The 27,258-nt window shown below is 54.8% G+C and overlaps 3 protein-coding genes across 9 annotated transcripts in view; 2 read left to right on the plus strand and 1 right to left on the minus strand.

The window, feature by feature from the left end:
- The first annotated feature begins 326 nt into the window (after positions 1-326).
- GIPC1 (GIPC PDZ domain containing family member 1) lies at positions 327-13,435 on the plus strand. Of its 5 annotated transcripts, none has more exons than XM_061421869.1 (10): positions 338-482; positions 1,041-1,165; positions 4,243-4,297; positions 5,839-5,923; positions 9,484-9,804; positions 10,655-10,840; positions 10,944-11,124; positions 11,892-12,004; positions 12,353-12,434; positions 12,578-13,435. In XM_061421869.1, exons 5-10 carry the CDS (start codon positions 9,517-9,519, stop codon positions 12,727-12,729), a joined length of 1,002 nt encoding a protein of 333 aa, XP_061277853.1. In that variant the 5' UTR covers positions 338-482; positions 1,041-1,165; positions 4,243-4,297; positions 5,839-5,923; positions 9,484-9,516; the 3' UTR covers positions 12,730-13,435. The 5 variants fall into 5 exon arrangements, with proteins under 5 accessions (XP_061277849.1, XP_061277850.1, XP_061277853.1 ...); XM_061421867.1 differs by having other exon boundaries at positions 1,041-1,095; XM_061421868.1 differs by lacking the exon at positions 1,041-1,165.
- Positions 13,436-13,525: 90 nt separating this feature from the next.
- Positions 13,526-22,924, plus strand: PTGER1 (prostaglandin E receptor 1). 2 transcript variants are annotated; one of them, XM_061421864.1, is made up of 3 exons: positions 13,526-16,238; positions 17,232-18,208; positions 19,107-22,924. In XM_061421864.1, exons 2-3 carry the CDS (start codon positions 17,252-17,254, stop codon positions 19,371-19,373), a joined length of 1,224 nt encoding a protein of 407 aa, XP_061277848.1. In that variant the 5' UTR covers positions 13,526-16,238; positions 17,232-17,251; the 3' UTR covers positions 19,374-22,924. The 2 variants fall into 2 exon arrangements, with proteins under 2 accessions (XP_061277848.1, XP_061277847.1); XM_061421863.1 differs by having other exon boundaries at positions 13,526-18,208.
- The window catches only part of PKN1 (protein kinase N1), a 28,732-nt gene continuing 21,494 nt past the window's right edge, over positions 20,021-27,258 (minus strand). For both annotated transcript variants that reach the window (XM_061421861.1, XM_061421860.1), the window contains exons 10-22: positions 26,205-26,280; positions 25,973-26,114; positions 25,786-25,879; positions 24,114-24,193; positions 23,963-24,038; positions 23,770-23,861; positions 22,201-22,377; positions 22,000-22,062; positions 21,780-21,856; positions 21,444-21,586; positions 20,850-20,957; positions 20,679-20,759; positions 20,021-20,301 (exon numbers count right to left, since the gene is read on the minus strand). In XM_061421861.1, the coding sequence (XP_061277845.1) occupies positions 20,098-20,301; positions 20,679-20,759; positions 20,850-20,957; positions 21,444-21,586; positions 21,780-21,856; positions 22,000-22,062; positions 22,201-22,377; positions 23,770-23,861; positions 23,963-24,038; positions 24,114-24,193; positions 25,786-25,879; positions 25,973-26,114; positions 26,205-26,280 (1,413 nt within the window). In that variant the 3' untranslated portion in view covers positions 20,021-20,097. The remainder of the gene's footprint in view (positions 20,302-20,678; positions 20,760-20,849; positions 20,958-21,443; positions 21,587-21,779; positions 21,857-21,999; positions 22,063-22,200; positions 22,378-23,769; positions 23,862-23,962; positions 24,039-24,113; positions 24,194-25,785; positions 25,880-25,972; positions 26,115-26,204; positions 26,281-27,258) is intronic.

Raw genomic sequence — 27,258 nt, forward strand, 5'->3', positions numbered from 1 at the left:
CCAAACTCAGTATCGGTCACCTGACTTCCACGACTGGTCCCCCGCCTCTTAGCACCCACAGCACCCCACACGGACACTTAGCCAAGAACACGTGGTCCGGGGCCCCCAGCTTCCCATTGGCCGCTGGCCTCCTTCCTCCCAGAGATTGGCTCGGGCTCGGCCTCAGCTCCCCCTTCCGCAGCCTCGCGGTGGTACAGCCCGCCGCGGCTTAGGAGGGGCGGGAAGGTCCAACGCTTCGCGGCGCGGGGGAGGTGTCATGAAGAATCGAGTGAAGCGCAGGGATCCCTCTGGAATGTTTCCTTCGGGTTCCACCCGAAGGGGGGCGGCGTGGAGTGGATTGGCCGCGAGCGCCGGGCGGCCGCTTCTGATTGGCCAGATGTGGGCGCCAGCCCCGCCCTCTGGCGGTGGCTGCGGGAGAGGCCCGGGCCAGAGTTTGCGGAGAGAAGAGCTGGGCGAGCTGGGCGGCGGCTAAGGAAGCTCAGGTGAGTATACCCTGCAAGGCGGCGGGGAGGAGAGTCCATCGCGGCCGCTCGCGGGGACCCCGGAGCAGACCCGCGAGATCGCGGACCCGCGGGGATTCGGCCTATCCTGCGGGGTGGGGCCGGCCCCATGGACGCAGCTGGAGGTCTAGGCTGAGTGGGGTGGAGGGGCGGGACGCGGGGAAACGTCCGAGTCCCATTCCGGGAGGGCCGCCTGCCTTCCCTCTAGGGTCAGGGGTGAACGCCTCCCGGCGCCGGGATGGCGTCTCCAGCCGCACCCCAGCCCCCTGCACCTCTGGAGAGTACCCGTCCCGGTGGGGACAGGCGCAGAGTCGGTATTTCGGGCAAGTCCCCGAAGCTGGCCTTGTCCCAGAAGCTGGCCTTGTCCCAGTCGTCCAGGGCCTGGGGAGGGGGTGGGGTGCGCCTTGGGAGGATCGAGGTCCCGATTGTAATAATGAAAAACATCACCCGGGCTAGCATTCATTGAACACTTCCGTGTCAGGTATTTACCATGCGGATCATTGAATCACCCCTCATGGAAGTTGCTGTTACTTCTTTCAGAGGTGAAGCAGCAGACCCAGAGAGGTGGAGTGTCTTGCCTAAGGTCACACAGCGAGTAAGTGGCAGATCTGGGACTCAAACCCATGCCTCAGAGTCCAGAACTGGAATCTCCGCCACTAGACTAGGTATCCAGTGGCTTCAGGGCTCAGGTGTTTCTGACCAGCTCCTCCCACTCCATTCCCTCCAACCAGACAGCCATCTGGGGCACACCTGCTGGTCTTTGCTTTCACCAGCTGCTCAGACAGGAAGCTGCCCCCATGTCCCTTTTCCCCAAAGCTGGAAAAGCAAGACCAGAATACTGGGTCCTGAGAAGAGAGTGACATCTGTGGGAGAGATAGGTGGGTGGTGGGGACCACTGGGGTCCTGTGGCTGCTGGGCCCCTGGGGAGGCCTGGGCCCCGGACAGTAGGCGTTCTCCCTGGAAACACCCATGAGCCGGTTTTTCAAGACTGATTCAGAGGCCTCCCGCCCTCCTCTTCCAAGCAATACACTGCCGAAAAGGGGAGCATGGGCGTGGTGTCCCCTTCCCTATCTTGCGTGAGCTCTCAGGAACCCCCTTCCCCATTTCCTGCTCCTCCCATTGCAACTCTGTGTGGCTGTAGGCTTGTTAAGTTCCAGGCCCTTCCCAGTGAAGAGAGGGTAGGGATGTGGGATTCCAGCCAACCTGCTCAGTGCCACTAGCTGACTTGAAGCTCATTTCCTCCATACCTATGTTCAAGTTTAAGAGGAGACTGGGAGTGTGGTAGGGAGGTGGCAGTTAAACTGTACAGTAGGCATGTTCTGAGGATAGGGGGGCTCGGAGAGTAGTCAGAATGAGGGCATAAGACACATTATTCATTCGTTCTGTACATATTTATTAAGTATCTACTATGTGCCAGGTGGGCTTCCCTGGTGGTTCAGTGGTAAAGAATCCTCCCGCCAGTGCAGGAGACACAGGTTTGATCCCTGGGTCGAGAATATCCCCTGGAGAAGGAAATGGCAACCCACTCCAGTATTCTTGCCTGGAAATCCCATGGACAGAGGAGCCTGGTGGCCGTCGCAAGAGTTGGACACAACTTAGCAACTAAACCACCACCACCACCACCACAGGCCAGGTACTGTTCCTGGCATAGAGGGTACAGTAGTGACCACAAGAGAAATCCCTGCTCTTGGGCAGCTGCCATTCTATTGGGGGGTGAACAGGCAACAAACAAGTTGTTCAGTTCAGTTCAGTTCAGTCGCTCAGTCGTGTCCGACTCTTTCTGACCCCATGAATCGCAGCCCACCAGGCCTCCCTGTCCATCACAAACTCCTGGAGTTCACTCAGACTCAAGTCCATCGAGTCAGTGATGCCATCCAGCCATCTCATCCTCTGTCGTCCTCTTCTCCTCCTGCCCCCAATCCCTCCTAGCATCAGAGTCTTTTCCAATGAGTATGAGGTGGCCAAAGTACTGGAGTTTCAGCTTCAGCATCATTCCCTCCAAAGAAATCCCAGGGCTGATCTCCTTCAGAATGGACTGGTTGGATCTCCTTGCAGTCCAAGGGACTCTCAAGAGTCTTCTCCAGCACTGCAGTTCAAAAGCATCAATTCTTTGGCGCTCAGCCTTCTTCACAGTCCAACTCTCACATCCATACATGACCACAGGAAAAACCATAGCCTTGACTAGACGGACCTTTGTCGGCAAAGTAATGTCTCTGCTTTTGAATATGCTATCTAGGTTGGTCATAACTTTCCTTCCAAGAAGTAAGCGTCTTTTAATTTCATGGCTGCAGTCACCAACTGCAGTGATTTTGGAGCCCCAAAAAATAAAGTCTGACACTGTTTCCCCATCTATTTCCCATGAAGTGATGGGACCAGATGTCATGATCTTCGTTTTCTGAGTATTGAGCTTTAAGCCAACTTTTTCACTCTGCACTTTCACTTTCATCAAGAGGCTTTTTAGTTCCTCTTCACTTTCTGTCATAAGGGTGGTGTCATCTGCATATCTGAGGTTATTGATATTTCTCCCGGCAATCTTGATTCCAGCTTGTGTTTCTTCCAGTCCAGCATTTCTCATGATGTACTCTGCATAGAAGTTAAATAAGCAGGGTGACAATATACAGCCTTGACGTACTCCTTTTCCTATTTGGAGCTAGTCTGTTGCTCCATGTCCAGTTCTAACTGTTGCTTCCTGACCTGCATACAAATTTCTCAAGAGGCAGGTCAGGTGTTCTGGTATTCCCATCTCTTTCAGAATTTTCCACAGTTTATTGTGATCTACACAGTCAAAGGCTTTGGCATAGTCAATAAAGCAGAAATAGATGTTTTTTTGGAACTCTCTTGCTTTTTCCAGGATCCAGCAGATGTTGGCAATTTGATCTCTGGTTCCTCTGCGTTTTCTAAAACCAGCTTGAACATCAGGAAGTTCACGGTTCACATATTGCTGAAGCCTGGCTTGAAGAATTTTGAGCATTACTTTACTAGCATGTGAGATGAGTGCAATTGTGCGGTAGTTTGAGCATTCTTTGGCATTGTTAATAACAAGTAAATAAAGAAAACACTTACAGAGGTTGATAAATGCTATGAATAAAATATGAGGGAGTGGCATGGTAGAATCTGTAAGAAAGGGGGATCTCAGAAGAGGTAACTTTGGAGCCAAGATCTAAATGACAAAAAGAAGCCAGCTTTCTAAGGATCAGGTAGGGGGCACAGCCAAGGCAAAGGCTCTGAGGCTGGGCCAAGCTTGGCATGGTATGGCTGGGGCAGGAGAGAACCCAGAATGTGATTCTCTGGGGATCTGTGGGTCACATTAAGGAGTTTAGAGCTTTTCTTCTATCATGTGGGAAACCGATGTAAGACTTGAGGCTGGGGAGCAACACAATCTGGTTTATGTTTTAAAATAGAGACATGAATTTAAATAACAGCCTAAGACTGGAAGACAAGAATTCTGCCAGAACAGCATGTAATTAAGTCCATGGTCCTGAGTTGTCTGGACCACAGGGGTGGTTGTAACAGGCAGGGACAAGCGGAGGAGGCTGCTTGGAGGAGGTGGCCAGGAGTAAGCCTTGACAGGCAGAGAGGACTGGGATGTTCCTGGGCAGGGCAAGGGAAGAGGCAGTAATAACAGTGAGAGTAATAATTTTCTTAAATCAAATTTCAGGCAAAGTGCTAATTGAGTTACTTGCATAAACTCATTGGATTCCCATAAGCCCTCTGAGAGACAGTAATTCTGCCCATTTTTCAGATGAGGAAACTGAAGCCCCATCAAGTGAAGTGACTTGCCCACAGCCACTCAGCTGGTAAGTGACGGGTGGGATTTGAACCCAGGCCACTCTGCCTCTTCTGGCCTGGAAAACAAATTCATAAACCACCCACTTACCACCATTATTTCCCTGTCCTGGGTAAGACATGAAGCCAGCCTGAACCAGGGCATCAAGTGTAGGCAGAGTAAGGAAGTTGGGAGTTGGTGAGCAGGATGTAGGGGCCCTAGAAAAAGAGGGAGTTTGAATCTTGGCAGCTGAGTAAAGATGATACAGACAGAAATAGTAGTAATTGTCACCAGCATTTGTGGAACTCTTACTGAGTCCCAGGAACTGTTCCAAACACATGTATGATTTCTTTGGAACTCAGAAAGGTTAAGACATTTGCTCAAGATTGCACAACTAATAAGTGGCGAATCCAGGTTTAATATTTATGTTCTTTGCATTCTGCTAAGATGTACAGGGAGTGGTAGGAGGGGAGCCAGGGGAGGTGATGATGTGGGGGGTTTGTTGTTTTTGGTAGCATCATTAAGGGAGTCAAGTGAAATAACTTGACAGAGCAGTACCAGTTTATTCATTCAGAATGTATTTTATTTCTAGTATCTAGAATATATAAAGAGTTCCCACAAATCAATAAGGAAAAAGACTAGGCATTGCAATTAAAAACAGACTATGCAGTTTTAGAGAATTCCCTGGTGGTTCAGTGATTAGGACTCTGCTCATTGACTGTTGAGGGCCAGGATTCAATCTCTGGTCAGGGAACTAAGATCCCATGAGCCACATGGCATAGCAAGAAAAAAAATTGTGGTTTTTAAAAATGGGCAAAGACTTAAGTAGTTTACAAAAGGGCAAATCCAAATGGTTTCAAATGTTTTAAAGGTTGTTTAGTATCACTGATTAGAAGGGGAGTAAAAAACAAAATCTCACTGTCTTCATGGTTAGATGAAGCACCTACTTTGTGTCCAGAATTATGCTGGGAAGCAAGGAATAAGGGACCCCAGAGGTAGGACTTATACTGTTGCTGGGGAGACAAGATCCTACTGAGGGCAGATGCTACGGCCTGTGCTTTTTTGTCTCCCCAGAACTGGGCATAGAGACCGGTGGGCTGGTGACTATTAGATTCATTAATCCATCCACTGATTAATTCCCCAAGTATTTAGTAAGCAGCTGCCCTGTGCCAGGCCCTGTGTTCTCTGAGCTAATAGAGGAATGAGTAAGACAGGCAAAGTTCCCTGCCCGTTTTGGAAAACAGACAATGAACAAGCTAAATGAATGAAGTATGGCTTCCACCTGAAAGAGGTAAGAGAGTGAGTTGGGTGGCTACCAGAGGGCACAGCCAGTGCAAAGGCCCTGAGGTTGAACTTCATCCAGTGTGTTGAAAGACCAGGGAGGAGGCCCTTGTGTCTGCAGGGAATGAGCAAGGGGGGACAGAGGCAGGGAGTGAGGGCATATGGCTGATGTGGGCTGGTCATTTGGGGCCCATAGGCCGAGGGGAGGACATTGACTTTTATTCCAAGTGAGGTAGAAGCCCTGGGAGGGGTTGGAGCGAGGACAAATGTGACCTGACTTATGTTTTACAGGATCACTCTGGTTGCTGTCTTGAGAGACCATTGAGGGCAAGGGCAGAAGCTGGGAGACTCAGAGAAGGCAGCTGCAGTGGTCTAGGTGAGTTGTTTTTGCTTTTAAGATTTATTTATTTATGGTTGCTCTGGGTCTTCATTGCTGCACTGGGGCCTTCTCTAGTTGTAGTGTACAGGCTTCTCATCGCAATGTTTTCTGTTGTGGAGCATGGGCTCTAGGACATTTGGGCTTCGGTAGTTGTGACGCATGGGCTGAGTTGCTCCATGGCATGTGGGATCTTCTGAGCCCAGGGATCAAACCCATGTATCCTGCATTGGCAGGGGACTTCTTTACCACTGAGCCACCTGAGAAGCTCTAGGTGAGTGTTGATAGGACTGGACCAGGTGATGTTAGAGGAGGTGTTGGAGAACAGATGGATGAATGAAAATGGGTACAGCTCAGGGGCTCTACTGAATCCAGGAAAGCCCTAGGGAAGAGGTGATCTGAAAGGAGGGAGCAAGAAGTCCCCCTTACATAGAAAAATATAATTTGGCATAATCTGATCCTTACCACAACCTGGCCAGGTGGATGGAATGTCCCCATTTACAGGTGAGGCATCTGAGGCCCAGGGAGACTGAATCACCTAGGGGACAGCATCACTGTGATGAACTTGGGCTTGGGAGTCAGACCTGAGGGTTGGGGCCAGTTTCTGTGACTTTGGACTTAAACATGAACTCTTTGCTTGTCTATAAAGGCCTATACAGTTGACCTCCATTGCTTCTTCTTTTTTTTTTTTTTTCTTTTTTAATATTTATTCATTTGGCTGCACCAGGTCTTAGTTGGGCATGCAAACTCTTAGTTGCAGCCTGTGGGATCTATTTGCCTGACTGGGGATCGAACCTGGGCCCCCTGCATTGGGAGCGTGAAGTCTTAGCCACTGGACCACCAGGGAAGTCCCTCTTCATCACCTCTTTTACCTGCCCTCTTCGTGTTCTTCCATTGCTCACGCCACTCTAGCCACACTGGTTGCTCGCTTAATTGTGAATCTGCTCAGAATCTCCCATGACTGCCATTTCACTCAGATAAAAAGCCCAAGTTCAGCCTCTGGCCAACAGGGTCCTGCACAGTCTGCCTGTTACCTCTCTCAGTTCAGTTCAGTTCAGTCGCTCAGTTGTATCTGACTCTTTGCAACCCCATGGACTGCAGCATGCCAGGCTTCCCTGTCCATCACCAGCTCCCAGAGCTTACTGAAACGCATGTCCATCGAGTCGGTGATGCCATCTAACCATCTCATCCTCTGTCGTCCCCTTCTTCCCCTGCCTTCAGTCTTTCCCAGCATCAGGGTCTTTTCCAGTGAGTCATTTCTTTGCATCAGGTGGCCAAAGTATTGGAGTTTCAGCTTAAGCATCAGTCCTTCCAGTGAATATTCAGGACTGATTCCCTTTAGGATTGACCGGTTTGATCTCCTTGCAGTCCAACAGACTCTCAAGAGTCTTCACCAACACCACAGTTCAAAAGCATCAGTTTTTTGGTGCTCAGCTTTCTTTATGATCCAACTCTCACATCCGTACATGACTACTGGAAAAACCATAGCTTTGACTAGACGGACCTTTGTCAGCAAAGTAATGTCTTTTCTTTTTACATCTCTGCCCTCACCTTTTCCCACTGTCCCTCTTACTTGGGGATCCAACCACACAGGCCTCCTTGCTGATCCTCAAACATGTCAAGCAAATCCCCACCTCAGGGCCTTTGCGCTAGCTGTTCTCACTGCCTGATGTTCTTGCCTCATATCCTCCTATGGATATTTCCTGCTGTCTTTCAAGTCTCAGCTTCGCCTGCCCAGAGAGGCAGGTCCTCTGTGACCTTGTCTGTAAAACTTGTTTTATTGTCTTTATAGCACTCTTAGAAATTATATTGAATATTTACACATTTGCTTGCTCACTGTACAGCTTCTCTGAACTGTATGCTTCTGGACAGCATGGACGGAGCCCCAGCTAGCTCACCTCTGCAGCAACTAGGAGTGAATTCGAAAAATGCAACCCCGGGTCTGGTGCTTTGGCACAGTGAACAACCTGTGTAACTGCTCTTGATGGCCCTAGTCAGGGACCTTACTGCTTGTCTTTTTTTTTTTTAAAGAATTGAAGTTATTTTAATATTTGCAGCATACATTTTGCTCAGCGGTTCAGTAATGTGCTTGAGTCATTCACAGAGATTTTCTCTTACCTTCACAGGTATACTGTTTAGCAAACTTTTATGAAATTATTAATTACAGCTTTGAATTATTAAATAAAGCATTTTTTTTTTGACTGCACCACATGCTTGTGGGATCTTAGTTACCCAACCAGGGATTGAACCCATGCTGGGTCTTAACCACTGGACTGCCAGGGAATTCCCTAACTAAAGCTTTTAAAAACATACACACACACACACACACACATGCATGTATCCACTTAAACACATACACCCATGGTGTATACACACACACACACACACATACATATGTGTGTGTATTTGTAAACTCTTAGAATTTACCCATATAAGATTGTTTTCTTCATCCATTAACCCTTCATCACAGGCTCCTTATTTACTCTGGGTCAGGAAATGTGGGACCTTGCTTATCTTATTGAAGGCAATATCTACAGTGGTGCATGGAATATAGTTAGTGCCCAAAACATATTTGTTTGAAGGGAGGGAGGGAGGAAGAGAGATAGAAAAATAGAGTGGAGGGAGAGGAAAGAAAAACGTGTATCAGTCAGGATAAGTTTTGCTGCAGTAACAAGCATCCCCCAGAATCTTAGCAGTCATACTCTACAATGGTTTATTTTTTGTTCCTGCTACATGTCCAGTGCAGCTTAGCAGGGGGGTTTCATTCATTGTAGTCACTCAGAGCCTGGCCTGGTGGGGCTGCCACCACATCAAATGTGGCTGGTCACCCTACCGGGAAAATTAGATCTGTGGAGGTTCTTGCTCCAGTAATTAAATGCTTCAGCCCAGAAATGTCACGTGTCACTTCCTCTCACAACTCATTGTCCAGAACTGGTCGTATGCTTACCCAGTCCTAAAGAGGCCAGGAATGCCATCTGCTTACATGCTTGGAAAGGGAAGAGTCAGAAATTTTTTTGTGCACAGCACTAATGATTGCAACCAATAGAAAAATAGAGAAACGTAGGCCGTGAGCCTCCATTTTCTCATCTATTAAATGGGCATAATCACATATTATGGTACATCATGTAATCACATCAGGACAATAATATGGTCCCCATGATTGATGTAGGGATAAAGTAAGATCACAGAGCAGTTAGCAGTTATGGTAGATATTAGCTGATATTATTTCTGTGCAGTTGTGTAAGTGCTAGGACCAGGTTTTTTGTGTGTTTTTTTTTTTAAGTGAAACAAAGTGTTTATTAGGAGGGAAAAGAGTGTGAATAGGCACACATGAGGGACTTAGAGTGTCATGCCCTCGTGGTAGTTTGAATCACTTATATGAGGCATTTTTCCCAGGTTCCCTTTGGCCAGTCATCTGGCTGGGTGATTGCCTGGCTCTGAGCTGGCACCCAATTTTGAACTGAGGCCAGCCTGTTCTCTGAATAATTTCATTGGGCCTGTAGGGGCAAGGCGGCGTGAGGCTTCAACGCAGGCCCTGAACACCTTTTCCTGTCCTGCAGATTTCCTGGGCGCGCCCCCTCCTCTCACTGCTCATGCCACTAGGACTGGGGCGGCGGAAAAAGGCGCCACCTCTGGTGGAAAATGAGGAGGCTGAGCCAGGCCGTGGTGGGCTGGGCGTGGGGGAGCCGGGGCCCCTGGGCGGAGGTGGGGCGGGGGGCCCCCAAATGGGCTTGCCCCCCCCTCCCCCCGCCCTGCGGCCCCGCCTCGTTTTCCACACCCAGCTGGCCCATGGCAGTCCCACTGGCCGCATTGAGGGATTCACCAACGTCAAGGAGTTGTATGGCAAGATTGCTGAAGCCTTCCGGCTGCCAGCTGCTGAGGTACCTACTGGGGAGCTGGGCACTGGGGTTCCCTGATGGTGAGCTAGAGAGAGGCCGGAATGTGCATCCTGTTTGTGAGCTGTGGCTTAGGTGCTGAAGCTGCAAACACTGAGGCTTTACCCCAGTGAATTATGGGGAACTGGAGGCAGGGCTGGATGCTGAGTTTCATCAGGCATCGGGAGGCCTGTGCCCCAGTGGATTATGGGGGCTGGTGGCCACAGCTGGATACTGAGTTCCAGTCAGGCATGCATTAGGAGACCTGCAGCCCAATGTATTGTGGGTAACTGGAGACCAGAACTGGGTGCTGAGTTCCCGTCAGCACTGGGAGGCCTCAGCCCCAGTGGATTGTGGGAATGGAGAGCCAGGGGTGGATGCTACATTCCCACCTTACATTGAGGGGTTTGTAGCCCAGCGGATTGTGGGAGCTGGAGGTCAGATGCAAGATTCACCCTGCTGTGATTCTTTGGGAAGTCCGACCCGAAGGATTTCAGGGGCCAAAGGAATGGAGGAAGCAAGGAAGATGACAGTGAGATCTTGTAGGAAGTAGATGCAGGGGTCTCAGTAGGCAGGATGGGTATCTGTGCCCCTTCATTCATTCCAAAAGCATTTTCTGATCACCCACTGCATGCCAGGCTCTATGCCCTGGAACCAGTAGGGAGTTTTTTCTAGGACAGAAACCCAGCCCTAGCAGAGCTGACATCCTAGTGGGGACCTTGACTGAGCTCTGGGGTGGTCAGGCACTGGGGGGATACCTCCAAGCCCTTCTCAGCACCCCTTCCTTCCCCCTCAGGTAGCAGTTGGCAAAGGGCATGGGAGAAAGGTGAGGGTTTAACGTTTCCCACTCCTGCAGGTGATGTTCTGCACCCTCAACACCCACAAAGTGGACATGGACAAGCTCCTGGGGGGGCAGATCGGGCTGGAGGACTTCATCTTTGCCCACGTCAAGGGGCAGCGCAAGGAAGTGGAGGTGTTCAAGTCGGAGGAGGCCTTGGGGCTCACCATCACAGACAATGGGGCTGGCTATGCCTTCATCAAGGTACCTGGGGGTGGGGCACCCAGAGTCTGGAGGGTAAGGCCTAGCCTATGATGGTAGGACCCAAGGGTGGCACCACAGGGGCTGACAGCTCCTTTCCCCACAGCGCATTAAGGAGGGCAGCGTGATCGACCACATCCAGCTCATCAGTGTGGGTGACATGATCGAGGCCATCAACGGACAGAGCCTGCTGGGCTGCCGGCACTACGAGGTGGCCCGGCTGCTCAAGGAGCTACCCCGAGGCCGCACCTTCACATTGAAGCTCACAGAGCCTCGAAAAGCCTTTGGTGAGGGGCTGCTGCCTACCCCCTTGCCAGCCGCCACCCCCCACCCCACGCCTGCTCCCGCATGCAGTACCAAAGGCCACCAGCAGGTGGTGCCCAAAGCTCAGCTGGTGGTAACCGTGAGAAAGGGGGTGGGGCAGCCCCACCCTTTCTGCGGGGAGACAGGGAGAGGGTGTTGGCTTTCTGCCCAGCTCAGGAGGAGGATGGAGGCAAGGAGGAAGTTGCCCCCACACCCAGCTTCCAGGAGCCATTAGCCTAGCCAAGCGCCCCCAACCTGGCCAACCCCTTAGCCCCAAGAAGCCAGGCTTGGCTGCCCTATGCCTGCCCCTCTACTTTTCTGTCCAGCTTCATTAACTCTCAGGAATGGGCTCAAGGTCCCTGGCGTGGGGGTGGGGGACTCTAAAACACTTCCCCAGGCAGATGGGGTTGGTCTGCTGCTCAGCAGCTAAACCCCCTTGGCCTTGGGGAAAGTAGCTAGAGACGCAGGACCCATTCCCTTCCCGTCCCTCCGGCCCCGGGGACAGGAGTGGTCCCCTCCAGCCTCCCAGCCCTTTTCCATTCCTAGCTCCTGGCTGTGCCTCCTACACCCCAGCCAAGCCAGAGTCAGGAGACCTGCCTCCTGGGGTCACCTCAGTCCCCAGCGCCCCCAAAGCCTACAGAAGCTTGGAGAAGGTGGAGGGCGGTCTGAGGCCGGGATGTCTGGGTTTCTGCCCAGAACATGCTGGAACTGGGCTCCTCCAGTCCTCACCCCTTCCCCCTATCTCCCACAGACATGATCAGCGTGCGTTCAGGGGGTGGCCGCCCTGGCTCCGGTCCCCAGCTGGGCACCGGCCGAGGGACCCTCCGGCTCCGATCCCGGGGTCCAGCCACAGTAGAGGATCTGGTGAGTGTTTGAGCTGAGCCTGAGTCCCTCCCCACTCCCCCCCGCAACCACCACTTTCCTGTGAAATAGGTGGCAGCATCACTCTTAGCTGAGGGCCTCTGGGCACTGGATGTCCGTCCACCTCTGCCACCTCCCAGCTCTGGGACCTTCCTTGAGCAAGTGGACCTCAGTTTCCTAATCTGTGAAATGGGGCTAATTATACTGCCACTTTTGGGTTTGTCATGAGGAAGAACCATGGGTTTCTATACCAAAAGTGGTGTTAAAAGAAAAAAACTGCGCCCAGCGCTCAGTATAATTACAGGTATATTCACATTATCATAATGTCATCGTCCCTCTTCCCACCCCCAGCCTTCAGCCTTTGAGGAGAAGGCCATTGAGAAGGTGGATGACCTGTTGGAGAGTTACATGGGCATCAGGGACACAGAGTTGGGTAAGTGAGGAGGGGGTCATCAGGGTCTGGGGATGGGTGGGAGTGTGGGAGAAAGGGGCTTGTAGGTCCTGTGGGGCCGAGTCTGCCCTGAGCCCCTCTGTCATCTGTGCCTCCATTCTGCTCCCCCGTCCTTCCCCCTGCAGCGGCCACCATGGTGGAGCTTGGAAAGGACAAAAGGAACCCGGACGAGCTGGCTGAGGCCCTGGATGAACGGCTGGGTGACTTCGCCTTCCCGGATGAGTTTGTCTTTGACGTCTGGGGGGCCATCGGGGACGCCAAGGTTGGCCGCTACTAGGCCTTCCGCTGGACCTCAAGATGACTTGGGCCAGTGGGCCAGGCCCGGTGGGAGCCTCTGGGGCGGAGACACCATAGCCCGGACCCCAGCGTCTGGCTCGGGCCCAGCTCAGTAGCCCGGAGATGATGCGGAGCGGAGGTGGGGCGGAGCCTCTGCCTCTCCTCCAATCGGTACCACCCCCTCGTCAGTTCCCAGCCTGGCTGGGGCGCCCAGCCCTCTGCCCCCGCCCTTCTCCCCACCTACCTCAGCCAGGGTCAGGCACAGCGGCGGAGAGGGACCAGCCAGATTGGGTGGCCACCCCCACCTCCCCGCCCCCAATACTTTCCGCCTCAGCTGCCAAACTGGTCCCTCCTATCTCCCTGGGGCCTCGGGTTCTGTTTGGGGGTCATGACCTCCCTAGTTTCCTGATGCAGGGAATGCAGGAGGGGGTGTGTCCCCCCTCAGCAAATGCAATAATACCCTCCTCTTCCACTCCCCACCCCCCACCCCCATCTCTCCAGAGGAGCCCCCTCACTGTGGAGTCTGTTACCTCCGCATTTGAAACACTAGTCTGCTGTGAAACCCCCCCAAACTCCCTCCCTCCCCAGCCCACCTCATGTCTCCCTCAGCTCAGCCCCAGACTGAAGGGGCAGGAGGGAGGGATGATGGTGGTGGGCTTTTGTACCTGAATTTGCTGTCTGGATCATAAAGAATCTATCTGCTGTTGGATCTGTGTGGTGGCTTCGGGGTGGGAGAGGAGGGTGGGTCGGGGCTGGGAAAGAATGTAGCAGCTGAAATCCATCTTCTTCGGGCTCCAAATTGAATTAAGAGCTGGCCCCAGCCACCCACCCCCTCCCACCCGTTCCGCCTGATGAGGCTCTTGGCTGCAAGCCACCAGGCTTCCAGGCAAGGCCGGAGCTTCTTCTCCTACTCAGGGTGCAAATCTTGCTCCCTTTTGGACAAAGCTTCCCGCCACCCTCTGGCCTGATGTAAACAGTGGGCAAGAGGCAGTGGGCCCTTGTCTGTTCCGATCCAGTGGCCCGGAGAGCCCCCAGGCCAGAAAGTGAAAGTGTTACTCGCTCAGTCCTGTCCGACTCATTGTGACCCCGTGGACTGTATAGCCCGCCAGACTCCTCTGTCCATGGAATTCCCCGGGCAGGAATACTAGAGTGGGTTGCCGACCCAGGGATCGAACCCCAGTCTTCTGCATTGCAGGCAGATTCTTTGCTGTCTGGGCCAGAAGGTATGGAGAAAGAAAGATGAGGTGGGCTTCAGATGGGGTCTCAGCCTGCCCCAGTCAGTGCTGATGGGGAGGAGCCCACCCCAAGGCTCAGCGTTGGGGGGTAGCAGTCACGATGCACCCTCACTCACCCCACGCCCCCTGCTCCGCCTAGGCTGACTGGATGTGTGGGGTCTGCCAGCGTCCAGGGCACACCATACTTCTGTGCTGGATGTAATAAACCTGGAGTGCTTGTTTTGACAACCCACTTCATCCTTGAGGATTGAGGGGGGACCAGGGCAGGGGTGGGTGGGACCCTCGCCAGACCTGGAGGGAAGAGCAAGGATTGAAGCAAAGGGAACCCAGCCAGAGGTCCCCACAGGAATGTCTGGAGGCGAGCTGAGAGGCAAGGTGTGAGCCTGCCTGCTCCCCACTTCCAACATGCAGGCAATGGGTCCTGGGAGGGGGGCACGGGGACAGAGGTTACTCCAGGATTCCCCGGGCACCTGTGCGCACTTTGCATGTCTGTGTTAATTGCTCAGGTTGTGAAGGGGTGAGGCTCTGAGTCTGGGTGTTGAGAGGGGTAGGACTGTCTCTCGGTGGTGGTGGTTTGTACTGTGTTGAGGGAATAGGGTGTGACAGCTGTCTTTACGTTCCAGGGTGTTTGTAACTGGCAGGGCTTGTGTGTGGAGTGTGGCTGTGTGACTGCATCTTGGGGTGTCCAGTGCCGTAAGCAGGCTTCTCTGGGTGTTGCTGTTACTAGGGGTGTGACCGGCTAGATCTCGGAGTATCTAGGCGGTTACCATCCTTATGTCTCAGGCATATACAGTGTGTAACCTGTGGGGCCTGTCTTGGACTGTTAGGGGGCATCTCTGGATGATTTGGGGTGTGGCTGGGGGGCTCTGTCAGTGTTAGCGGTTGTGAGCACTGCTCAAGGTGCTGGGTCAGACTTGGACTTCCCAGGTGGCTCAGTAAAGAAACCACCTCCAATATAGGAGTCGGGGGTTCGATCCCTGGGTCCAGAAGATGCCATGGAGAAAGAAATGGCAACCCACTCTAGTATTCTTGCCTGGGAAATCCCATGGGCAGAGGAGCCTGGAGGGCTACAGTCCATAGGGTTGCAAAAGAGTCAGACACAACTTAGTGACTCAGGAACAAGGGGTGTAATGGTCCCTTTCTCAGGGGCCTGTATTTCAGGCTGTTGGGAGTCTGTAACTATGGGTGTATCTGGTGTTGGGGGTGACACTGTCTCAGGGTGACAGAGGCTGACGCCAAGGGTCTGAGGAATGTGGCTGCTGCTGGGCTGGAAACAGGCCATGATGGTGGCGGGATCTTGGAATGTTAAGGGATACAATTGTGTATGTTTGAGTGTGAGACCATTGTGTGTGCGCGCGCGCATGCATGCACACACATGCCCCTGCAGGATGTGATTCTAATTCTTGGGGCAGGAGGTGAGGATGCAGCTGTGTGCCCACAGGTGTGGCTGTGTGTGACTTGGGACCACGTCCTAGAGCAGGATCTAGGAGACCGCCTACCAGTCACCACACCTCCTGGTCCCCCTGCCCCGCTTCGGCCTCCTCCTCCCTCTCCCTTCCTGGGGGATGACTGGCTGCACGCCTGGGCTTTAAGCCCCTGTGTAAATAATGGGCGGATCTCCTAGGCTGGCTGGACCTGATCCAAACTGGTCCACCCAAGGCTCTGCCCACCACCACCCACCCAGCATCCAGGAAGGCTCTGGCAGGGCAAGGGGCTGCCACTGGCCCCACTCAGGGCTCGCTCTCCCACCTCACAGCCCTGCTGGGGGTAGCGGCAGCCCCCCTAAGCCGCTCCCGCCTGCCCTGGGCGACACTCACATTTTCCAGTGTTTAGATTTTATCCGCTTTATTAATGAGGCAGGCAAGAGGCCCACGCCTGGGGGGCGGGGAAGGGGGCTGCTCCCGTCCCACCAGGGGAAGAGGGTCACGGGGCAGGGAGGACAGGCCAACTTCCTGGAGGCCCCCACTTCCTCAGGAGGGGAGCTAAGGTCTGGGAGTGGTCCCTGACCATTGCCAGGAGTGCGGGGGGGTGGTGGTCCCTGCCAACCCAGGTCCCCTGAAGGCATACACCGAGTGGAACGGCCCCTGGAGGCTGGAGTGGGCAGCGGGAGGAGGCAGGGAGCGGAGGAGCCGCCCCAGGAGGGAGGGAGGGGGGAGGGAGCGGCCTGCCGGAGAGCTCGGGCGCAGCAGGCTGGGGTGCAGCTGGGCAGCAGAGCAGCAGGGCAGCAGGGGCCAAACGGCAGGCGATGGGGACCCTGCGTCCGAGGCAGCACTGGGTAAGAAAGCTTGGGCCTGAGGACCGTTAGTGGGGGAGGCAGGCATGGAAGGATGGGGTACCCCCAGCCTGTGCTTCCTGTGTTCTTTGACTCTCAGCCCATCTGTCTGTCCCAGTTGATCTTATCCTCTGTCCGGCCTCTCTTTCCAGAAGACCTAGCAGTTCTGCCCTCTCAGCCCTCACCAGGGGGTATCAAGGAAGGGATGGTGATGGGTCAGCCTTGAGGCCTCTGGGGCAGGGGGTGGGGAGCCAGCAGGAGGAAACTGGGCAGCCAAGGGGTGGCAGCAGTGGTCAGAGGTAGGGCCTGGGTGGGAGACAGCAGGGGAGCTCAGAGGTGGGAGTGTGGGGCGCAGGGCTGGGGCTCTGAGGACAGGCCAGAGGTGCCGAAGGGGCAGGTCTGTGGGCACAGAGATGGGGCCTTGAGGACAGAGATGGAGCGATGGGGACAAAGATGGGGGCTGAAGGGACAGGGAATTGGCCCGGGGGGAAGTGTGGGGGGAAGTGATGTGCCCATGGTGGGAGAGGTGGGCTGTGAGCATGTAGGGTGGGGCCAGAGTAAAGGGTGATGGTCAGAGATGGGGCAGTGAGGTCAGGTGGGGCCCTGGGTTCAGAAATGGGTTAATGGTTACCAGAGAGGGCTGGGGTCCCAGGAATTTGTGGTGGTGTCAGAATGGAAGGTGGGTGTCAGGTGTGTGGGTAAGGCTCAGAAGTGGGGTTGGAGACAGGTGGATTGAAGCCAGGTGAGCCCTGATGATCAGAGAAGGGGTGCAGTGGGGGCCGACTGGGGCCGGGAGCGAGAGATCGGCCGATTCGGGGCAGCGGAGGAGAACTGGATCAGGCGTGGGGCAGCCAGAGTCATTTAGAGTTGCCATGGGTACAGGGTCCCTAAGAGAACTCTTATAAAGTCAAATGGGTCGGGATGATCTGGGAGGGGAAAACCAGCTGGTCCAGGCCAACGGCAGGACTTCACCTTCTTCTCCTCTCCTCTTCCCAGCCCCACCCCCAGCACCTGACATGAGCCCTTGCGGGCCCCTCAACCTGAGCCTGGCGGGCGAGGCGACCACGTGCTTGGCACCCGGGGCCCCCAACACGTCCGCCGGACCACCGTTGGGCCTGGCGGGCGCATCGCCCGCGCTGCCCATCTTCTCCATGACGCTGGGCGCCGTGTCCAACGTGCTGGCGCTGGGGCTTCTGGCGCAGGCCGCGGGCCGTCTGCGGCGCCGCCGCTCAGCAGCCACCTTCCTGCTGTTCGTCGCCAGCCTGCTGGCCACCGACCTGGCGGGCCACGTGATCCCGGGTGCGCTGGTGCTGCGCCTGTACGCGGCGGGGCGCGCACCTGCCGGCGGCGCCTGCCACTTCCTGGGCGGCTGCATGGTCTTCTTCGGCCTGTGCCCGCTGCTGCTGGGCTGCGGCATGGCCGTGGAGCGCTGCGTGGGCGTCACGCGGCCGCTGTTGCACGCAGCCCGCGTTTCGGTGGCCCGTGCGCGGCTGGCTCTGGCAGCGCTGGCCGCCGTGGCCTTGGCCGTGGCGCTGCTGCCGCTGGCGCGCGTAGGCCGCTATGAGCTGCAGTACCCCGGCACGTGGTGCTTCATCGGACTGGGCCCGGCGGGAGGCTGGCGCCAGGCGCTGCTCGCCGGCCTCTTCGCCGGCCTTGGCTTGGCTTCGTTGCTTGCCGCGCTCCTGTGCAACACGCTCAGCGGCCTGGCCCTGCTGCGCGCCCGTTGGCGGCGCCGCCGCTCTCGACGACACTTCCCAGCCGGAGGAGGCCCCGACAGCCGCCGTCACTGGGGAGGGCGTGGACCCCGCTCGGCCTCCGCTTCGTCCGCCTCGTCCGTCGCTTCGGCCTCCGCCGCCCCGGGCGGCTCTCCGAGCCGTGGCTCCTCACGCAAAGCCCGTGCCCACGACGTGGAAATGGTCGGCCAGCTCGTAGGCATCATGGTGGTGTCGTGTATCTGCTGGAGTCCCTTGCTGGTGAGGGGCGCACAGGTCCACTCCAACCCTGCTCCTTCCCACGCCCTCCGTGACCCCTCCCACCCTTTTCCATTCTATGTCCTTTCTCCCTGACCCAGCCAGGGCTCTGCCCTTTTGCCCCCACCTGCCAGAGTCCACCCTTTGCTCTCTCCCTCTGACGTCCCACTCTTTCCAGGCCCCTTGTCTTTCTCCTTCCTGGGGTCTGTATAGGTTACCAGATCCAGGCAAACCTCCCCTTCCAACCCCACCCTCCTAAGTGCCTTCATTCCCTAGCTCCCTTCTAGCATCACCACCTCTTTCCTTTTTTCCCCCTATTTTATTTTTGGCCGTGCTGGCTGTTAGCTGCTTCTCGGGCTTTTTCTCTCGTGGTGCGCGGGCTTCTCTTTTGCCCAGTGTCTTATTGCCTGGTGCGGGCTCTAGGATGCATGGGCTTCAGTAGAAGAGGCATGTGGGCTCAACAGTTGCAGCTTCCAGGCTCCAGAGCACAGGCTCAGGGGTTGTGGTGCTCTGGCTTAGCCTCCCAGCTGGCATGTGGGAAATCTTTCCAGACCAGGGATTGAACCCGTGTCTCCTGCATTGGCAAGCAGATTCTTTACCACTGAGGCACCAGGGAAGCCTTTTCTTCCATCCTCTGTCCTTTGGGGTATCTGGGACTTCTTTCTCGCCTGAGCGCACACCCAATGAAGGCCTTTGCTTCTGCCATGCTCTGTAAGGCCCTGCTTGCCCCCACCCCCGCTCTCCACAGCTCCTTCCCAATTAGACTCCCACTTACTTTTACATTGCGTCCCTCCTCACAGCCCCCTTACTTCCCAGGCACACTCCCACCCATCCCAACCCTACCCTTCCCCAGACCCCTTTTCTTACACCGCCCCACCGCTCACACCACCTTTTCCCGCAGGTGGTGGTGGTGCTGGCTGTCGCAGGCTGGGGCTCCAGCTCCCTGCAGCGGCCGCTGTTTTTGGCCGTGCGCCTCGCCTCGTGGAACCAGATTCTGGACCCCTGGGTGTACATCTTGCTGCGCCAAGCAGTGCTTCGCCAACTGCTTCGCCTGCTGCCTTCAAGGGCAGGCGCCAAGGGCAGCCATGGAGGGCTAGGCCTAAACAAGAACACTTGGGAGGCCAGCTCGCTGCGCAGTTCTCGGCACAGTGGCCTCAGTTCTTTTTAGGCACACCCGGCGTCTAAGCCAGACCATCCGGGACCGGCCTCAGGTCCGCAGGGCAAAGACTTCGGGGAATGAAATCTTTTTGCCGACAAGCCCAGGGCGGTGGGTCCTGTCTGGGCTGCGGCACCCTGGTGGCCGCGCGGAGGCGGCAGAGGCGCTGTGTACGTCTCCGGGGTGTGCAGTTCTTGAACTTGCCACGCGGGGGCATAGAGATGCAGAGCGGGAGTCGCGGGAGCATGCGCGAAACGCCATGGTCGCAGTCCTGGGGGGAGCTCCGCTGGGAGCAGAGCAAGAGGGTCTGGGGACGCTAGTCGCCCCTGTCGCCATCAGGAATGACTCCCACAACCATTCGCTCATCGTAGCCCTGAGGTCCCCCAACACAACCCCAAGTCCCTAGCCACAAGCCACGCCCCATCACGGGACTCTACACAACTCTGAAGCTTCTCCCATCGCAGCCCACCTAGGCTCTCCACCAGTTACAGGCCTGAATCTCCACCATCCCTTGACCCCTCTTCATATGACCCCCCACCAGTGCATCTCCCCATCACTCCCTACACCGCCAGCCACCCATTGCTTCCCTTCCCAACTCTTCCCACCTCCAAGCACTCCTCCCCGCCCCCATCATCACTGTGCACAAAAAAAAAACAGGATGCATGGATGGGGCAAACCCCAAAGGCCTTTTTAAAAACTACTAACAGCTCGGTGCGGGCAGGGGTGGGGGAGGGGGCTAGCAGCTCCCAGCCACAAAGTCGAAGTCCCGGAAGGCCGCCTGTTCGGTGGCTGTGAGGGGCCGTGCGTCGCGGGGTGGGCTCAGCGTGGGGGCCTCCCCTGTGAATTCCTCGTCAAAGTTGCTGACATCAGTGCGGCCGGCCAGCGTGGGTACGAAAGGCGGCGGCAGGCGCCGGGCCAGCAGGGCATCCCAGCCCAGGGTCTGCGGGGTGAGGAGGGGGAAAGGTCACCAGGGGAGGCTCGGGGCAGACCACAGGAGGGTCTGCTCCTTGCGACCTAAGTCTGGGTCTTTGAGAATCAACATAGAGTCACACGACAGAGGTGGGGGCGGGGGGGCATGCTGGGAGCTCAGGAAGGGTTACAGCATGAGTGAATGGGGAGGGCCGGCAGCTGGGCTCCTACACAGCAGTGCTCCCAACAGGCCAGCCTGCAGTTAACTTGGGTGGGTGTAGGAAGGTCAGTGGAGGTAAATGGGAGGAAGCAAAGGCAGGTGGGTGTTGAGGGGAGGTAACAAGGCTGGAAGTGAAGCCACTAGGTCTTGGGCATGGGGGAATGGGTCCTGGGGGTGGGAGACTTCACCCTGAAGAAAGGCTGTTTTTTCACATCCTCAGCATCCCTCTCGCTGGATCCCAACCTCCGCTCTGGATTCCTCCGCAGGAGCTGGGTGGAGGGAGTTCCATGTCAGTGTTTCCCTTCCCAGCCCCAGGGTCACTTCCCCTGGCTCACCCCAAGTTGGGCGGGGGTCCTTACCCTGCGCATGATGCCAATGGCTTCAGCTGACAGGAAGCGGGGGTAGCGAACCTCATCGTTGACGATGCTGTCAAATACCTCCTCCTCATCATCCCCTGGGAATGGGGACTGGGACAAGGAGAGCTTGGATGAATTAGGCCCCTCTGACCATACCACACCTGGTTCCATTCACCCAGGGGTCCAGCTGTACTTTGACATGGCTCACTTGAGAGGGGAAGGACCCCAATTTACGGATGCAGAAACTGAGGCCAAGGAGGCAGAGCTACTTGTCCTCAATCAGCTAGCCCATAGTGGAGGGTGAATCTGACACCCTCCTCCTACTGGCCCCCCTGCTGGATCAGCAGCAAAGAACCCGCCTGACAATGCAGGAGATGCAAGTTTTTGATCTCTAGGTCAGAAGATTCCCTGGAGAAGGAAATGGCAACCCACTCCGGTGTTCTTGCCTGGAAAATCCCATGGGCAGAGGAGCTTGGCAGGGTACAGTCCACAGTGTCACAGAGTTGGGCATGACTTAGTGATTAAACAACCCTCCCACCTCACCAGCACACACGCAGGTTACCAGGGACAGGCAGGGTGGAGCGCATGGGATCTCACCTCACCAACCAGCATTTCATAGAGCAACACGCCCAGTCCCCACCAGTCCACCGCACGAGTGTACGACGTGTCCGTCAGCACCTCAGGTGCCAGGAACTCTGGGGTCCCACAGAAAGTGCTGGTCCGGTCTCCATAGCCCATCCCTGGGGGGGTGGCAAGGCCACGTGAGGTTATGGGGGAGGTCACAGCTCTAGCCCAGCCCAGCATGGGGTGGTCTAGACAGCCAGCCCTAGGAACCCAGTAAGGTAAGCCAGGTGGGGCTGGGGGGCTCCATTACCTCCCCACTCTGTCTGAACCCCAGAAGTCAGCCCCGCAGATCCGAACCCCGCCCCTCACCCTCCTTGCAGAGGCCAAAGTCTGCAATCTTGACATAGCCCTCGGTGTCCAGAAGCAAATTGTCCAACTTCAGGTCCCTGTGAGAGGGGGTGGAAGAATGTAAAGAGGGATGAGTGGGGAAGTGGGTTCTGCCTGAAGCCTGAGGGCCCCCCAGTGGGCAAAGCGGGTATGTGCATGTATGCACGAGCCCACAGGCGTGAACCTGCACACGCACACACACCTGTAGACAATCTTGTGTTCGTGGAGAAACTGCAGCCCCAGCACCACACAGGCCGAATAAAAGCTGCAGAGAGAGGCTGGTATGAGGGAGCCAGGTCTCCAGGCAAGGTAGGAGGGTCACAGAAGGCTCCCACATCGTCAAAAGCCCCCCGCAGTCCCCCGTAACTCCAGGAGGTGTGGGGAGGCAGGGTGCCAGGCTCACACAGCACGGGGCTCCGAGAACACATCACTGTGGATGTGCAGCATCAGGTCCCCGCCAGCTGAGTACTCCATCACGAAGCACACATGCTCTGGTGTCTGGAAACAGCCAAACAGGTTCACCAGAAAGGGGTGTCCCGCATTGGTCACAGCTGCCAAGATCCGCTTCTCACACATCAGGCTGGGCAGGGCAGGGGGGAGGGGGATGGGGGTCAGAGAACACAGCAGCTCACTACCCCTGACTCCCGTCATTCCCTAGTCTTCAATCATCAGATGTTTGCTCAAGGGCCTTGAATGGCTGTGCACACTTGGGCAAGTTGCTTAATGCGTCTGAACCTGCTCAAGAGGCACCCAGAATCCATCCATTGTCCTAGTAACAGTCCCCTAACTTCCTTTTGGGAAACCACCAGGGGAACTGTTACTTCCCTTCAGAGCACCCCATCTCCCAGGCCAGGAATTGGTTCATGAATGGGCAAGCCAAGCCAATGGGTTCAAACTCAAGATTTCTGCTGGAATGAATAAGGGAGAAGAGCCAAAGCTGGCAGATGAGCCCTAAAGTGCTAAAGCAGGAGGTATCTCTGACCCTATGAGGGGAGTACAAGCAAAGCCCACACAGATAAAAGCAGAAGTGAGAGACGTCAACTGAGCACCTGGATACAGCCATGCCTGAAGGTAGTCCACCCCTGGACTTTTCTGATCCAGAGCAATAAATTCCTCTATTTGCTTAAGCCTGTCTAAGTCGGATTCCTGGTTAATAAAGGGATGTCAAGAAGACTGGGACTATCTCAGTGCCTCTACTGGGCATTTACAGGGCGCAAGGCACTCTGCAGAATGATCTAGAGGCATCCTCCCATTCAATCCACCCAGCAACCCTGCAAGAAAGGATTACTCCCCTTTTATAGATGGGGAGGCTGAGGTTCAGAGGGTAAAGTGAACACTCTAAGGTTTCTATGCACATCTGTAGCAGAGGCAGGATTTGAGCTCAGGGTCCTGACCCCAAAGCAGAGTCAGTACATGGCACCATTAATAGCACAGGCTTCAGAACCCAAGTCCCTAAGTTCAAATCCCAGACCTACTGCTTACTGGCTCTGTGACCTTGGGCAACTGGCTCAATTTCTCTGTGCCATCAGAACTGGGACCATAACAGTGTTGATCTCTTAGAGCTGTTGTGAGGAAGGAGTTACTGAATGTAAAGGACATGATGGGTGCTTGCTAAGAGTCATTAAATACTGGTGGCTCAGTCGGTAAAAGAATATGCCTGCAATGCAAGAGACTACTTGCAATGCAGGAGACCCGGGTTCGATCCCTGGGTCGGGAAGATCCCCTGGAGAAGGAAGTGGCAACCCACTCCAGTATTCTTGCCTGGGAAATCCCATGGACAGAGGAGCCTGGTGGGCTACACGGGGTTGCAAAAGAGTCAGATACAACTTAGCAACTCAATGACAACTAGCTTAGTAAGTAGGAATGATTGTTATGAATCATTCTCACAGAACTCCCAGGAAGGGAGTGCTCTGTCTCCCACTTCCCAGAAGAGAAGACTGACGTTCTCAGAGGGCATGAGCAGGCTCCCCACCTCTCCACCTCGTCTCGGGCCACAATGTCCCCTTTCTTCAAAGCCTTGATGGCGAACAGCTCCCCACTGGGCCGGAATTCAGAGAGCAGCACCTGAAACCACAGTGGTCGCAGGGGTGGCCTTAGTGGCCAGTCTAAGGACCTGGGGTGTGGACCCCCAGCCCCCCAACTCCTTACCCCACCCCATACCTCACCTTCCCAAAGTGACCCCGGCCCAGCACTGCCAGGAACTTGAAATCCTCGAGGGTCAGGGGTGACTTCCTCAGAGGGCTGCAGAAAGACAGGACTGGTGGGGAAGGGACAGTGGGCAGGGATGGTGGGTGGTGGCCAAGGGAGGGGTGTCACCTGCACAGCGTGGGGCCTGGTGTCTCCTGGGTCTCCGAAGGCAGCTCGGGAGTGGTAGTAGTTGCCTGGATCGGAGAACTCTGTGACAGAGAGAGGAGGTCAGAGTACAATAACCCATAACCACAATGGATATGACCCATCTCCAGTCTGACCTCTCATCTCCGTGAAGTCAAAGCTATGTGTTTTCCAAGAGTCATGTACAGATGTGAGAGCTGGACCATAAGGAAGGCTGAGCGCTGAATAACTGATGCCTTTGAATTGTGGTGCTAGAAAAGACTCTTGAGAGTCCCTTGGACAGCAAGGAGATCAAACCAGTCAATCCTAAAGGAAACCAACCCTGAACAGTCATTGGGAGGACTGTTGCTGAAGCTCTAATACTTCTAACCTATTGCCTTTATTGGTAACAGCCTTATGGAACAACCTAATTCTTTACATCATATGAATATATAATGAAGAATCAAAATTAAAAATTTAAGTTGGAGAAAATTTACCTACTAGTTCATCATTCCCACTATAGAGATAGTTTTAAAAGCTCAACCAGTGCAAACAGGTAAACAATAGGAAATACAGTTTTTCCTGCCCCAGCTGCTCTCCCCAGAGCCAGCTGCTGTTAATGATATCGTGAGTACCTTTCTAGATGTATTTTATACTCATTCAAGCATTTTTGTGTGCATGTGTGTGCACGGCCATCACAGATGTCCAGGAGTGGAACATCTAGGTCAAGATAACACCCATTTTTATCTCAACCAGCTTGCCCTCCCAAGAAGATGTAGTGATTCACATGCCTCCCACTGACTGCCTGCCTGTTCTCCCGCATCCTCTCCAGCATTCAGTGTTATTCAACTTCTGGATTTTTTTCTTTTTTTGCCAAATTCATCTATTTAATGATCTCATTTAATGCCAAGAAGCATATAATATTATTGCTGCCATTTTTTAGAAAATAAGGTATAAAATGCATTCAGTGGGGTGGGTAATGGGACCAGCTCTTACATATGTGTCTACCCAGATGCCTGTAAGCTATACCAGGGGTTGGTAAACTCCGTATTTTGTACAGTCTGTAAGCTAAGAATCATTTTTATGTTTTTAAAGGGTTGAGGAGAAAAATCAAAAGAAGAAAAATAGTTTATGATTCCTGAAAGGGATGTGACACTCAGTAAGGCTTTCCCAGTGCATAGCCACACCCCTTCCTGTCTATATCACATTTTGCTGCTTTCTATGAGAGTGGTATCGACGAGACATCACTGTGACCCGTCTGACCCACAAAGCTGAAGATACTGACGATATGGTCCTTTCCAGAAAAAGTGTACTTGCCCTCTGACCTAGATCAAGCTTCAGAACATTTTCATCATGCTGGCAGGCTCTCCTGAGTCCACCCTCCTGTCAATAAACTGCCTGGAGGAAACCACTAACTTGACTCCTGTCATCGACATGAGTTTTAAACTTGATCATTTTACAGGGTGGTGTGCTAACCGCCAAGAGGTGAAGCGGCTTGGCGTGGGTCACACAGATAGGCAACAGAGCAGGAGTGGGGCCCAAGTGGCCTGGCTCCCGAGCTCATGTGTTTGTCTGGGATAGAAAATGAGACCCCAGCTCTGGCAGAGATGAGCTGTGTGACCAAGGAAGTTCCTGGTGAGAGCTTGGAACTTGAGCTGGGCCAAGGTGGGGTGCTCACCAGACTGGATGGGCTGGAAGGAGGACCCAGAGGGCTCTTCTGGGGTGAGCTGTCTGTCTCAGTCCCAAGGTTCAGCTTCTCCACAGATATGTCACTGCGGCACAAGGAAGGAGGGCGCATCTAAGACCTGGCACCCGGGAAAGCAGCCAGGGGCAGCGGGCCTCCCAGGGCCCTGCCCCCCGCTTACCCTGTGGACCGAGCCTCAGGTCCTGGTGAAGCCCCCGGGCTGAAGGTACCAGTGGCTGTGGCGTTGGGGATGAGCCTGCGGAGCAGCCGTACCCAGGTGGCGACGTCGATGTTCATCTGCCTAGCGCGCTGAAATGCCTTCCCTGGGGAGGGGCGAGGGAGGGGGTGGACATTAGCCTCCATGACACGCGCGGCACCCCTGGTCTCTGCCCTGCCCCGGTTCACCTCCTCACCTTGCTGCTTGGAGAAGATCTTCTTCTGTCGTCGGAGCCGGGGGATCCTCTCAATGACAGGGTTGCGGAAGGTGACCTGAGGGGAGGGGCTGGCGTGAGGACCCTGGCCCTCCTCTAGCATCTTGCTGGGGGAAGCCTCAGGGTCATAGTGTGCACACCCGTACATTTCCAGGGTTCCAGTCACTGTGGCATCGCATCCAACCACAGAGTACCATGCAGCGTATTAAGGGGTCACAAAGCCAATCCATCCTTTGACAGGACCACCTCTTGAAAGCCACCCTGGAAAAGCAAGAAGCAGGCAGGCAAGCAGGCCCTCTTCTAGGGGTGGGGAGCAGCTCTGATCCAACAAGACCTACGGACGACTCCAACAAATGGGAACTACCCTTCCTCTGGTGTCCTGCCTCCCCACCTGTGCTCACAGACCACATCACCAGCATCACCTGGGAACCTGCTGGAAAGGGAGATTCTCAGCACCTCCACCCACCCCGGACCCACTAAATCAGAAACCCTGGGGGTGGAGCCCAGCAGTGTGTGTTCCAGCAAGCCTTCCAGGTGATGATGCTGGTATCCACTCATGTGGGGAAACCACTGGTTTCGTGGAATTCTCCCAACTGCATCACATCTTCTGGAAGGTGCTGAAGTCATAGAACTGTGTGACTTTATGGGTGTCCCCGATCTGGTCACCTCTAGCCACGTGTGGCTACTGAAATGAAGTAAAATGTAAGCTGACTGAAAACATCAGTCCCCCAGTCACACTAGCCAGACTTCAAGTGGCTAGCGGCTACTATATAGGAGGACGCAGACACAGAACAATTCCATCTATGATAGAACTCAACTATTGTAGGTTCATCGACAACAGAACTGCAGAAGGTTCTACAGGATGGTGCTTTGGGGAGAACAAAATAGAATGTTATAAGTAAACCCTGGGGACTTCTCTGGTGGTAAAGAGTCCGCCTGCCAATGCAGGAGACACAGCTGATCCAGGCAGATCCCACATGCCGCCGAGCAGCTAAGCCCGTGAGCCACAACTTCTGAGCCTGTGCTCCAGAGCCCG

Source organism: Bos javanicus, chromosome 7 (genome assembly GCF_032452875.1).
Source record: "Bos javanicus breed banteng chromosome 7, ARS-OSU_banteng_1.0, whole genome shotgun sequence".
In the NCBI taxonomy this organism is placed as follows: domain Eukaryota; kingdom Metazoa; phylum Chordata; class Mammalia; order Artiodactyla; family Bovidae; genus Bos; species Bos javanicus.

Coding starts and splice junctions, on each gene's coding strand:
- PTGER1 (XM_061421863.1), top strand. CDS start 17,147: ATGGGTCGGGATGATCTGGGAGGGGAAAACCAGCTGGTCCAGGCCAAC. Junction 18,209..19,106: donor TCTGCTGGAGTCCCTTGCTG/GTGAGGGGCGCA, acceptor CTTTTCCCGCAG/GTGGTGGTGGTGCTGGCTGT.
- GIPC1 (XM_061421865.1), top strand. CDS start 991: ATGCGGATCATTGAATCACCCCTCATGGAAGTTGCTGTTACTTCTTTC. Junction 12,005..12,352: donor CAGCCACAGTAGAGGATCTG/GTGAGTGTTTGA, acceptor TCCCACCCCCAG/CCTTCAGCCTTTGAGGAGAA. Junction 12,435..12,577: donor CATCAGGGACACAGAGTTGG/GTAAGTGAGGAG, acceptor TTCCCCCTGCAG/CGGCCACCATGGTGGAGCTT.